Source organism: Kogia breviceps, chromosome 4 (assembly GCF_026419965.1).
Source record: "Kogia breviceps isolate mKogBre1 chromosome 4, mKogBre1 haplotype 1, whole genome shotgun sequence".
Taxonomy (NCBI): domain Eukaryota; kingdom Metazoa; phylum Chordata; class Mammalia; order Artiodactyla; family Physeteridae; genus Kogia; species Kogia breviceps.
In genome coordinates this window covers 31,688,864-31,701,952 of record NC_081313.1, presented here as the reverse complement: position 1 = coordinate 31,701,952, position 13,089 = coordinate 31,688,864, and the positions used below count along the sequence as shown (strand labels likewise).

General features: G+C 34.3%; 1 protein-coding gene across 12 annotated transcripts in view; it reads left to right on the top strand.

Moving 5' to 3' along the window:
- The window catches only part of RICTOR (RPTOR independent companion of MTOR complex 2), a 122,430-nt gene extending 112,100 nt beyond the window's left edge, over positions 1 to 10,330 (top strand). For 6 of the 12 annotated variants that reach the window (XM_059060229.2, XM_059060227.2, XM_067030892.1 and 3 more), the window contains 4 exons: positions 3,460 to 3,615; positions 3,946 to 4,069; positions 5,334 to 5,472; positions 5,820 to 10,330. In XM_059060229.2, the coding sequence (XP_058916212.1) occupies positions 3,460 to 3,615; positions 3,946 to 4,069; positions 5,334 to 5,472; positions 5,820 to 5,894 (494 nt within the window). In that variant the 3' untranslated portion in view covers positions 5,895 to 10,330. The remainder of the gene's footprint in view (positions 1 to 3,459; positions 3,616 to 3,945; positions 4,070 to 5,333; positions 5,473 to 5,819) is intronic. The other 6 variants (XM_059060232.2, XM_067030898.1, XM_067030895.1 and 3 more) reach the window with 4 other exon arrangements.
- Positions 10,331 to 13,089: the final 2,759 nt, after the last annotated feature.

Sequence of the window (13,089 nt, the reverse complement as noted above, 5' to 3'; positions counted from 1 at the left end):
TAAAGCTCAGTGGAAAGGCTATTAGGATATTTCCTAACATTTTATTATGTGTCTACCACCTTCACATATACTTGTGCATTGTATTGTTTAGCGTGCAAGACAACATGTTGGCCTTTCAACATTTAGTATTATATGTTTCTTTGGGGTCCACTTTTATGTATACCACCACATTTGCCCTAGTGTAGCTAGCCAACTGAGTGGGAAACCTTCTAAGTGTTTTAGACCAGTCCATCTGTGAAAGAGAGAGCACTGGGAAAAAAATCAGCGAACTATAAAAGATAATGGCAAGAGATCAGTTTGAATGTCTAGGTTATTAAACTGACAAATTTGTGAGGAGTGGGTAGAAACTACATGGGGTAGGGGAGGGCCCTAAAGAGACAGTGGTGGTTTTCAAAATTATTTTAGCTGCAAAACCCATGTTTCAATCAAAATCTACACAAAAGCTCAGTGGTATACAGATGAGGGTGTAAGGGTAGCAGTGGCGTGGCACCCCATCTCCTGGCCTTGCCCAAGTATAAAATTGGGGGTAGAGGAGGCTAGGAAATGCCAGGGCTTCAAGAAACACTGAAGACCCCTGGTGTAAACGTAGCAGAGCGTGAGTTTTGGTATCAAGGAGACTTAGGCTCAAAGCCAAACTTTTACATCTTATTAGTTATCTAATCTTGGGCAATCTACTTAGTTTCACTGAGCTTTACTTTTAATTTTTTCTTAAATCTCTAAATAGGAATAATGATACCTGCCTTATGGTGTGGTTTTGGTACTTACTAACATGTAAGATTAACATTCAGTAGGCTCTCCGTTAATGGTAACTCACACTAAGTTGTTTATGTTAGAAATAATATTCTCTCATAAATTATGATAGTTCAGTTAGAATGATCTTACTGTGCTCCTAAGGAAAATCTCCTTGTTCATTTCATTTTACATCCCTGCTGCCAAGGGGGATTGGTGATCAGGTGGGTATATCTACCAGAGACAGAGCTCCTCACAGAAATTCTTAATGTTTTTCATAAAGAATTGTTTCAGCATTTCAGATAAGCTATTTGGCGACTTGACTACTTTCTGAAATTTAGCTTATGATTTTTCTAAATTAACCCATATAGACTTAGGTAATTTTTTGCTTAGAGCTTTTTGTTCTTTCCCACATATAGTGGCTGGAGACAGCCTGGTCTGTCCTGTGCTTCATGTCTCCATTTTTAATTAAAAGATAAAGCTGAGCTAGAATATGTTAATTTAAAAAAGAGGAAGCAGTAAAAGCAAACAACTACAGTGAAGAAGCTAAACATCAATCACATAGATAAAATGGTTCAGTTTATGGACATAATGCTTCATCCAAATTAAAAATAATCTTGAAATAAAATGTGTTGAGTAAAAGTGTAAGTATCATTGCATTGAATACTTTTTAAGAGACGATAGAAAATAAAGGTCTCTAAAAGTCAGTGTCATCAATATAGTATGCACGGTTTTGCCTTCAGCAGAGTCCTAGACATTACCTTCCATGCATAAGAAGAAGGCCGCCTGGGCTTCCCTGGTGGCGCAGTGGTTGAGAATCCGCCTGCCGATGCAGGAGACACGGGTTCGTGCCCTGGTCCGGGAAGATCCCACATGCCGCGGAGCAACTAAGTCCGTGAGCCATGGCCGCTAGGCCTGCGCGTCCGGAGCCTGTGCTCCGCAACGGGAGAGGCCACAACAGTGAGAGGCCCGCATACCGCAAAAAAAAAAAAAAAAAAAAAAAAGAAGAAGGCCGCCAACTAGCTGTTCCTTTTCCAGTTTCAAGAATTTTTGGTTCTCCTTATCCTGCCAATTTATAAATAGTGCCTATATTCTACCCACTTGTTCTCTGAAGTTTCCATTTAGCACATATAATTATTTCATTAAAAAATTTTATTTATATGGTTTATAACAGGTTTCACACAAAAAAATACCCCATGTAGTAAAAGCCTTCTGTTATCACTATACTTAGGATGCTTTTTCACATCTTCCAATGGGAGAAACTAATTCTTTTGGCCTGGCTTAGTTAGAGGCATGATTTTTTTTTTTTTTTTAATGAGAATGAATGATATCTTTAGAAATAAGATGTGGTTGTAACGGGTTAGAAATGTTAGGAGTCATCACTGGTTGAAGGTGAGGCTGAAATGAATTAGTTTATAACTTTTCAGAAACATGTTGATTAAAAGGAGTATAATTTTCTTATTGTTCCTTGCAGTGGAATATTTTGTCATTTTACTCCCTGGGAAGCTCATCAACTGAGTCTAAAATAACATAGTCATCTCTTACCTGGTTATTTAGTATTGCTAGTTTTTAAGTACATCTTTAGTTCTCAGATCTTTTGGCAGTAGTTTTATATTTTAAAACAATGTATAATTTAAATACCATACATTACTTTTAAGTGCCTGACAGATGCTTGATTTCCTTAATATTATTAAAGCTATGCTAATTGATTTTCTGAGGAACCAAAGCATATTCTGCTTAGTACTATGTAAATATTAATCTTAGGAAGTGCTTAAAGATGAGATGAGGTGGTGATATCTATTCTGTTGAAAACAGCATAGGGAGAGGTAGTGTGTGTTTACATTGGTCTAGCTTCCTGGACTTTTTTAAAAGCTTTTTTAAAAGCTCTTTTTAATACTCTAACAATGTGTTGTAGTGGAAAGAGGAGTGAACTAGCTATCAAGAGGTCTCACCTTCTGGCTGAGTGTGTCTCTTCTCTCTAAATCTCTTTTGTAGCTACTGAGGTTGCATGATTTTCTGGGTTGCCCAATGTTACTTCCTAAAAGGATAACCAAAGACTTTCAGATTTCCATTTACTCTAATCACTTAAAGTGCTCAGGAAATTTTTAAATAAAAAATATTGATGTCATTTTAACAGCACTAAGATGTCTGGTTGACCTTAAAATCCCATCTAGGAGTATACCTTAGCAATGCATGGGTAGTATAGTAAATTTAACTCTAAGGAAGGAACTGATAAGCCCAGGGAACTGTGATTCTAATATTGGTAATTATTAAATGGTGGGAACAGCAAGTGATAGAATAATAGATACAGTATAATCCCACTTATACACCAAAAGAACAAGAAAGAGAAACTTAAGATAACAAATATCTGAATTTTTATATATTTAAGAGAGGGGTATTTAGTTTGGGGGTGGGAGGGATGGGAGAGGGGGTAGATAAGGTACCTTCATTTTTTATTCTGTGTACATCTTTATTTGAATTCTTTAAATAAACACATAATAATGTGTTTTTTTATAACTTAGGAGTATAAAATTTTATGTATAACTGTCTTTAGAATTCAACAAATTTTACTATCTGAGTGGTCTGAATTTACTTTGAAAATCTTCATCAGGGAAAATAATTATTGAAGACTGGAAAGAAATTACAAGGAATCATCTCTTCTGCAGTATACAGTGCAAGCATAGGAATTAAGCCATTATGATCTGTTAATTGATATAATTTTTTCTTCAGACCTTCAAGACATTCCATATTCTGATTGGTGTGAGCAGACTATCCATAATCCCTTAGAAGTAGTTCCCTCTAAATTTTCGGGCATTTCTGGATGCAGTGATGGAGTGTCTCAAGAAGGATCAGCCAGCAGCACCAAAAGCACAGAATTGCTACTAGGTAAGTTTTCAGATTTAAATCCAAGCCCTGTTAATATAACTATATTTAGTCTGTTGTAGATACATACTGTTAATTAAAGTTGTCTCATAACTATGACAAGTCAGTTTTACTGAGGTATGTTTAGATAACTGCTGCACCTATATCAGCTGCTGATACATACCCTCTTAGCTATTTGCTTTCATTAGAAAGAATTTTGCTCCCAAAATGATTGGCAGGTCATGTGCAATTTATCTCAGTTTTATATCTTTGGTAGAGTTGAAAAAACAAATTCCATGAGTTATAATAATTTTCTATTGTGATATAGATAAAATATTTTAATCTTCTCTTCAGGTGTTAAAACAATTCCAGATGATACACCAATGTGCCGTATACTCCTTCGCAAAGAAGTTCTGAGATTAGTCATTAATTTGAGTAGTTCAGTTTCAACTAAATGTCATGAAACTGGGCTTTTAACGTAAGTAAGCTATGAGCATGAGTATTCTTTGTTCTGCTTTTTATGGTGAAAAAGATATTTGAAATACTTCAAAAGTTAGACTAATTAGCTTACATCAGTGGTTCTCAACTGCATGGCATATCTGAGTGAGACTAGATTTTCTTTACATACGTCAACCAAACTAACATATGGTTACAAATTGAATGCAGAGGCAGGTATGTGAATCCAGCTATTTTTTATTCAGCCAGACTTTAAAGAGATCTGTAAAAATGTAAAACAATACCAGTCTTCTCACATTTTTAGTTTTGGAAAATATAGTTTTTTTTTTCATTAAAGTATATGTATTTATGTTAACATGTAATAATTTTATGTTTTAAATGAATTAATAAATATTTTGAAATATTCTCAATTTTACTTTCTTATATGGTAGTTATTGATGGCTATCACCCACGAAAAATAAGATTTGTGGGGTTCTCAGTAATTTTTAAGAAAGTAGGGGTATCCTGAGACCATAAAGCTTAAGAAAAGCTGGCATACATAAAAATAAGTGATATTTTCTTGGTTTAATTTTTCCCTATTTTTACTCCTTTCTTTTAATAAAAGTTGCAGAATTTTTATTGCTTTTCTAAATCACAGCAACATGATAAAAGAAAATTCAGGCAATCTTCAACATCTTGGATTTTCACTATTTAAAGCAGTGGTCCTCAAAAAAAAAAAAATGCACCTCAGGGTCTCCTTAGGGCTTTATAAAATATAGTAACACGGATGCCAGGGTCCCACTGCAGACCTCCTGGCCAGAAGCTCTAAGTATAGTGTGTCCTTAATCTGTGTATTACCCCACACCACCACTGACTCCAAGATGCTGTGCCAGCTAAAAGCCACTGTTAAAGGTTGAAAGATATAGAGAGAGCCCAGTTAAGGATATTAATAATTTCAGTCTAACTTTAAAAACTTATTTCTATTTTAAAACTTAGTTTTGAAAATACTTGAGTTATGCTAGGCTGATAAATAAATTTTGTAATTTGTCATGCCAGTGAAAAAGAATATTTTTAACTTTCCAAGAAGTATTTGTTTTTATCATTTTAAGAGATAATCCCAAACTTAAAATAGCTAATGTAAGTATGAGGTAGGAATATTTACTATTTTATATTCTTATGCCATCACCCAGATATGCCACTTAATCAGTATCTGGAGGAAAAAGATATTTAAAAAGTGATATTTTGAAAGAAAATAGCAAAGTCATTATTACAATTTTTATCACATCTAGTCTTTTCTTTCATTTTAGAATTAAGGAGAAGTATCCTCAAACATTTGATGACATATGCCTTTACTCTGAGGTTTCCCATTTGCTGTCACACTGCACATTTAGACTTCCATGTCGGAGGTTCATACAAGAATTATTTCAGGATGTACAGTTTTTACAAGTAAGTAGGATTTCTACTTTTTTTTTTTTTTTTTAATTTGCGGTACGTGGGCCTCTCACTGTTGTGGCATCTCCCGTTGCGGAGCACAGGCTCCGGACGCGCAGGCTCAGAGGCCATGGCTCACGGACTTAGTTGCTCCGTGGCATGTGGGATCTTCCCGGACCGGGGCACGAACCCGTGTCCCCTGCATCGGCAGGCGGACTCTCAACCACTGCGCCACCAGGGAAGCCCAGATTTGTACTTTTGAACTTGATCTTTCAAAAATAATTCTCTTTGAATTAAGTTAAAAGAGATTATATCTGTTGATACACTAGAAAGTCATTAATAACTTACCACTTCTTTTCTAGATGCATGAAGAAGCAGAGGCTGTCTTGGCAACACCACCAAAGCAACCTATAGTTGATACATCTGTTGAATCCTGACCTCATATTTATGATGTATATAGATGTATACTATATATATTCATATTTGTGGACTTCTAAAAGCCTCAGAAAATGCCGATTGACTGGGCAGCAAAGATAGGAGTATCTTCTATATGCTGTTCCAGCAATTACTGGTACATGAGCAGTTGGAACTGCAGACTTCCCTAACCGAAACAACTTCCTCTCTCCCCCGTTGAGCCCTTTTGGGGGTTCATTGTTCATTACCACGGTTTTAAGAGTTTTAGTTACCATTGTATGCAAGAGCCAAGCACTGAATACCTACATAGGTTTTCTATTTTTTCATTTTAAGAGCATAATAACAGTGGAACAATAATAAGATATGCAGAAGCACCCTTCACACCGTTATTTCTGAATTCTTTTTTTAGGGTAAATATAAAGATGCCTTGTTTGTTAACTAATTTGTGGAAACTAGGAATCAGTGTCTCTGAGGCTGCATCCTATTAGCACAATGGGGTGTGCTGTAACTGCTGGTATTAGAGGGGGATCTTTGGCCCTTCCACTTTTTTCTTCATGTTTATAACACTACTTCAGAGGTTTGTAACCTCACAGCGAAAGAAGAGCCTCAACAACCAGGACTTATAAATTATTTTTATGTTACTAGACTTACATAAAGTTTCTTATTTGTTTTCCATCTCTTCAGTTTTGTTGCAATGTGTTACCATAGGCTATTTGAACTAATTAAGGTTTTTCACTACAGTTCCTGATTAAAATCAGAAAATTATTTTATAATTCAAAGTATTTTCCATTCATAGAATGCATATATTTTCAGTGGACTTCCATTTTCATCAGCTTCCCATATCACCATTTTAAACCATAACTTGAACAAGCACTATTAATTTAGACCTAAAGCAAAAGAAAGCATTAAATAAAATCATGCATCTCTTGAGGAAAAGATAAGTTTGCCTACAATTTATACATTCCATGGGAAAAGAAAAGCCATAGTTCCTTTTAAAAAATCATTAATGAAACTTACTATTACGATTAAAAATTGTAGTGAAAAGCCTTAAGTACCAAATTTTAAAGCAGCAGTAATTTAATTTTTATATCAGTGTTCTTGTTTTGCACAAACTAAATGCAGTGATAGGTGAGTTTATGAGTACAGTAATTGCCTTTATCACATTTGCAAAGTTAAGTTGATGAGGGCAAGGTTTTGTTTATTTGTGTGTTTAATTTTTGTATGTCTAAAAATATTTGGAAATCTTTACAGGAATTAAACATATATGCAAATTTGTATATAAAAAAGCATGGCCATCCTCATTAGAATGCTTGTAAATGAAAGGATTATCTTTTTTGAGGTCTATATATAAATAGAAAAAAAAATCCAGCTGGACTGATTAGGACCCTTTTTTAATTCATTTGTTTAGACCATTTTTACAGTTATGCATCAGCTCTGACACAGTCATAATACGTGGATTAATATCTTCCCATATTACAGATCTTTTTTATAATGGGCTTGTTCTTTGAGATATCTGTAAAGAATCCTGTGAACTAGAAAATGTAACTCACAGAGATTTTTTTTTTTTTTTTTAATTTACTGGCACTGAAAGTTCCAATTGGGATGAAGCATTTCATCTCACTTCATAACACCTCTTTGACTGCACTTCAGTGAATTGTTCTTATGTGCACTGTGTAGCAACTTACATTATAACAAAGCAGATAAGGGCTGTAAGCTTCTGCTTATGTTAAAAAGTGGTTCTTCAGATTTTCTTTCATAAAATCCAACTGAAGATAAAAGAAATGCTTTTTTTTTTTAAACTTTAATTTATCACTGAACCCAAGTGTTTATTTAAATGTCAACAGTACTTCTAAGAACGTTGCCTGTCACCTTGGTCTTTGGTCTTGGATGATTAAACTGCCTTCCAGAGAACCAGATGTCAGAGATACTAGACCAAATAGTGATTAAAAACTCCAAAGGAGGTGATGTAGTAATCTTATTAATAATGGGATTAACATATTTTAGACATTCATTTTAAACACTACCTCAGTTAATATAAAATCTGTGGTTTAATCCCTCAAAAGTTAACAGTAAATTCTTTTTTGTTACATACACACACACACACACACACACACACACACACACATACACACACACACACACATCCCCATCCCTGGACCCCACCTCACTCATCATCATGAAATGAAGTCTTCGTTACTATTAGCCTGAACAGTTTTTTGGATTATTACTTTGAAAGATGTGTGTATATATCATAATATTTGCCTATAGCACTTAGTTTGGGGAGACAGAGCTTTGTGGTTCTCAGTAATCTAAGAAAAATAGATGTCTATACTTAAATGTATAGTGCTATTTGGTTTATCCATGTTTCACTGACAGGTCTAATATGTTTCCTTTAAGTACTTATTTGTATAAAAGTAGACTTCTATGATGAAAAATGCTCACATGCGGTGCCAAGTGATTTACTTAAGTGTTTAAAATATTAAATTATAGCAGAAAAGGTTAGGAATGTTGTCAGTGGTAATAGAAATAATTGAGAAAAGCACCTATATGTAATAGATATTATTACCAGACTATAAAATACCAAAATAATGTCAATACTGTACTTTTTCAAGATTTTAGAATTAATCTTAGTCCATATAAATTTGTACTACTGGTAATTAATTATTGAATAATTTGGAGGAATTTGGGCAGTTGTGCTGGTTTTAAACTGTGAATTGCTAATTGTAAAGTGAATTGTCATTTCTAATTGAAATTTTTTTCAAGAACAGATTTCAGCTTCACATACTAATAAGTAAATACTGATAAATAAGGAAATTAGAAATTAGTATTTGTAATTAAATATGGTCTAAAATTTCTTATACTTTTACTTCCTATTTATGCTTAGATAGACTTGAGGGGGGAAAAAGTCTTTTCTCCCTAATAAAAATTTTTCTAATGAAGATTGGTAGCATAAGGGCATTCTGTAAGACATTGACTTTGAAAGAGGATCTTTGAAGGTATATACTTTATTATGGTAGTTACTCTAACATCAGGTGTATATAAGTCCTTTTGAAATGGGGTGGCTTTAATAGTTTTGAGCTCTTTTATCCAGAGTTTGAGGTAATTAAAGCTGAGTTTTTCTGGGCATATTACAATGGCAGAGTGTTCAGCAGTGAGGTGGGAATGCTTATTTAGATTTGTCTCCTGCTATTTATTTTTTTTCATTCCATGAGAGGATGCCTTTTATTCCCACATTAAAGCACAGATCGTTAAGCAATAAAAAGCAATCAAATTGTCATCCAAATTATAACTGCAGTTACTTTTTCATGGTAAGAGCGAGGTGCTAATTTTGTGTGAGAGGAGCTTTGTAAACTACCTTGGGAAAGGTCCTTTGGAAGTAAGGTTTTTCCCCTTTTGTCCTGTGCTTCCAGTTTGGTCTCAAATTCACAATCCATTGAACATGGGAAAAAAGAAACAGAATTAATTGAGAGTTTTATGAGAAGAGCTGTTGGAATAAAAGAACATTTCACATTTTCCAAAAACGTAAGTTGGGAAAGGTCTCCCTTGTCTCCCCATTCAGGGAATACATTATTACCAGCTTCATTTCAAGAGTATCACTACAGTGAGAGTTTGATTATAAAAGCATACCGGTAAAATTAATAGCAGTGCTTATCAGACAATATTGAAATCTGTGAGAATCTTTCTAGGAGCATTTGTTTTTTCTTTTAGTTTTAGGTTCCCAGGGTAGTTTTCATTCATAGTAGTGTTTTATGACTCACACAGAATGTGGATTTTCTCCCCTTTAGAGTATTTTTGTAATATAGGTGGATAGCTATGCCACAGCATGCATAAATTGCACATTTTGTTTGACCTTCTTTATAAAATATTTAATTTGAAAAATATAATTTATGCCAAAAAAGTATATCTTGTAATTTTGCCACTAAATAGGTTGATTTAGCACAAAATGCAAAGTCTTGGGGCAAAGGAGGGGGGAGATTAAAACTTTCATAGATAATAGTTGAAAAATGTTCCATTATTGGCCTGTCAGAAACCCTAAAGCTGCATTGTAAAACAAATGGTGTAAATTAGTTTTGAAAAGTGGTGAGGGATTGTGAAAAAAATCTAACTTAATGCTCCCTAACCACAAAATTTTCTTTTTTACTTAGTAATACGCTGCTACATATTTGGAGGTTCTGGTGTTTGTAGGTCACTGAACAGACATTGAAATCTGATTTATATTGTATAACTGTAACATAGAAAGAAAAAGTATTTATATATTTTCCGTAAGAATATTTCATTGAGTTGTGTATAATTTAAATAAGGTTTGTCCTCTAATGGTTTTGCTCACCTTGATTTTTTTTTTTTTGTGGTTTTCTTGTTTTTGTATAATGTGTACAGTTTTATGTCAAGGGCATTAAAAGCCTCCTGAAGCATAATCTTATCAAAGGGATACATTCTTAATAAAATGTACTTAAAAATTCTTAAACTTGTGTCATTCTGTTTGAAATTTTAAAACCATCAGTGTTGATTTATGTACCACTGAGGCTGGTAAAAGTGACTTTTAGGTACCATAGATAAGAATCTGGTTCAGTAACACATAGCGGCTTGTTCCAAATGGTTTAAAATAGCTATTTATACTTTCTAAACACTTCATAATCAAATATCTTTACAGTTTTTATTTTTTAACTGCAGTTTATTATAAAGGGTTTGAAAAAGTGGATCAATCTATAGAACAATTCTTATTTTTTCAGTGATTAATATACAAAATGAGCAATGATGGTATGATGGTAACTTTTCTGTATAAGCTATTTGATTTCTCACACAGAAACTGGCCTGGATCAGGTAAGCTAACCTACAGCCACCTAGTGGCAAAAGAAAATACCACAAGGGGAATTATCAAGCCTGGAGAATAAAATTCAGTGTCAAAGATAGGGTCTGTTACAGTTGATTAAATGTGGTAAAATGTATTCAGAAATAGATTTGTTTTGAATAGTTTGGTTTTTAAGTACATGTGTATCATTTTCATATTGCCTTCTACTATTGTTTTCAACAAAAACGTAGTTGGCCCCCAAATAAACTAAAAAGCACACTTAATCATCATCACACAGCTCACCTTTGAAAACTGTGACAATATAGCTGAACTTCAGACAGTTTGTTTCATTTTTTAAAACTCTTTGGTATATAAAGTACTGTCCTAGAGAAAGAAGAATATCTTATGATATCCCGTATGTGAGGAATCTAAAAAGAAATGATACAAATGAACTTATTTACAAAACAGAAACAGACTCACAGACTTAGAGAACTAACTTATGGTTACCAGGGGGGAAGGGTGTGGAAGGAGGGATAGTTAGGAAGTTTGGGATCGACATGTACACACTACTTTATTTAAAATAACCAACAGGGACCTACTGTATAGCACAGGGAACTCTGTTCAGTGTCACCTGGCAGCCTGGATGGGAGGGAAGTTTGGGGGAGAATGGATACATGTATAGGTATGGCTGAGTTGCTTTGCTGTGCACCTGAAACTATCACAACATTGTTAATTGGCTATCCTCTAATACAAAATAAAAAGTTTAAAAAATTAAAGTACTGTCCTAGTCCATTCGGGCTGCTGTAACAAAATACCACAGACTGGGCAGTTTATAAACAACAAATTTATTTCTCTCACTTTTGTTGGCTCAAAGTCTGAAATCAGAGTGTGAACATGTTTGTGTGAGGGCCCTTTTTCAGGTCCTAGACTTCTTGTGTCTTGGGTCCTCACATGGCAGAAGGGACTAGGAAACTGTAGTATCTCTTATAAGAGCATTAATATCATTCATGAGAGCTCTAGCCTCCTGACCTAATCACCTCCCAAAGGCCCTATCTGCTAATAGCATCATCTTTGGGTGTTAACGATTTCAACATAGGAATTGGGGGGGAGGGGCATCATTCAAACCATAGCAACTAATTTTGTATTGATTTAAAAAAAACCAAAAGGTACTAAAACTTTGTTTCTTTAATGCTTAAAGGACAAAGACAACTACATTTGCTTAGTCCTTTAAATTGAATATATTTAGTCATTGTAAGTATTATTTTAACTGCTGATTTTGAAGGCTTTTAATTTTCTGTTGTATCTCTTCGAAGGTTTTAATTCTTTTTTTTTTTGGCTGCACCTTGTGGCATTCTGGATCCTAGTTCCCCGACCAGAGATTGAACCCGCGCCCCCTGTAGTAGAATTGCAGAGTCTTAACCACTGGACCACCAGGGAAGTACCTCTTCAAAGATTTACAAAGTCCTACTTTATGCAAAATGTTTAGTATGTTTTGTAATTTTTTTGAGATGAAAGTCAGCTAATCTTTCCACGGAGCTCTTAGAAGAAATACTTGGTGTTGTCTAATTCAACCTGATTTTCTTAATAAATCATATTCTAGTGGAGAATCAGGTTCACTAGAATTAGTATGAGTCAGGTGTTGGAATGTCAGCAGGCACTTTCAGCAGGTCCATAGCTCTGCTGTGTGACTAGGTCCCTGCTCCCAGCCTATCTACCTGCAGCTGAGGACCAGTCACCAGGCCGAGGCATTATTTGTAGGTCAGTTGCCAGTTCTTCCCACCATCAGAATATCCTGATATTGCTAAGGAATATTACTAACTAGGTTTTAGATGTGATTTTTAAAAAATTTTAATTCTTTTAATTTTTTATTTTATATTGGAGTATAGTTGATTTACAATGTTGTTAGTTTCACATGTACAGCAAAGTGATTCAGTTATACGTATACATATATCCATTCTTTTCCCATGTAGGTTATTACAGAATATTGAGTATAGAGTTCTCTGTGCTATACAGTAGGTCCTTGTTATTTTATATATAGTAGTGTGTATATGTTAATCTCAACCTTCTAATTTATCTCTCCCACCCGCCCACCTTTTCCCTTTGGTAACCATAAGTTTGGTTTTGAAGTCTGTGAGTCTGTTTCTGTTTTGTAAATAAATTCATTGGTATCAGCTTTTTTTAGATTCCACATATAAGTGATATCATGTTTGTCTTTCTCTGACTTACTTCACTTAGTGTAACCTCTAGGTCCATCCATGTTGCTGCTAATGGCATTATTTCATTCTTTTTTATGGCTAACAGTCCATTGTATATATGTACTACATCTTCTTTATCCATTCCTTTGTTGATGGACATTTAGTTTGCTTCCATGTCTTGGCTATTGTAAATACTGCTACAATGAACATTGGGGGTGCATGTATCTTTTTGAA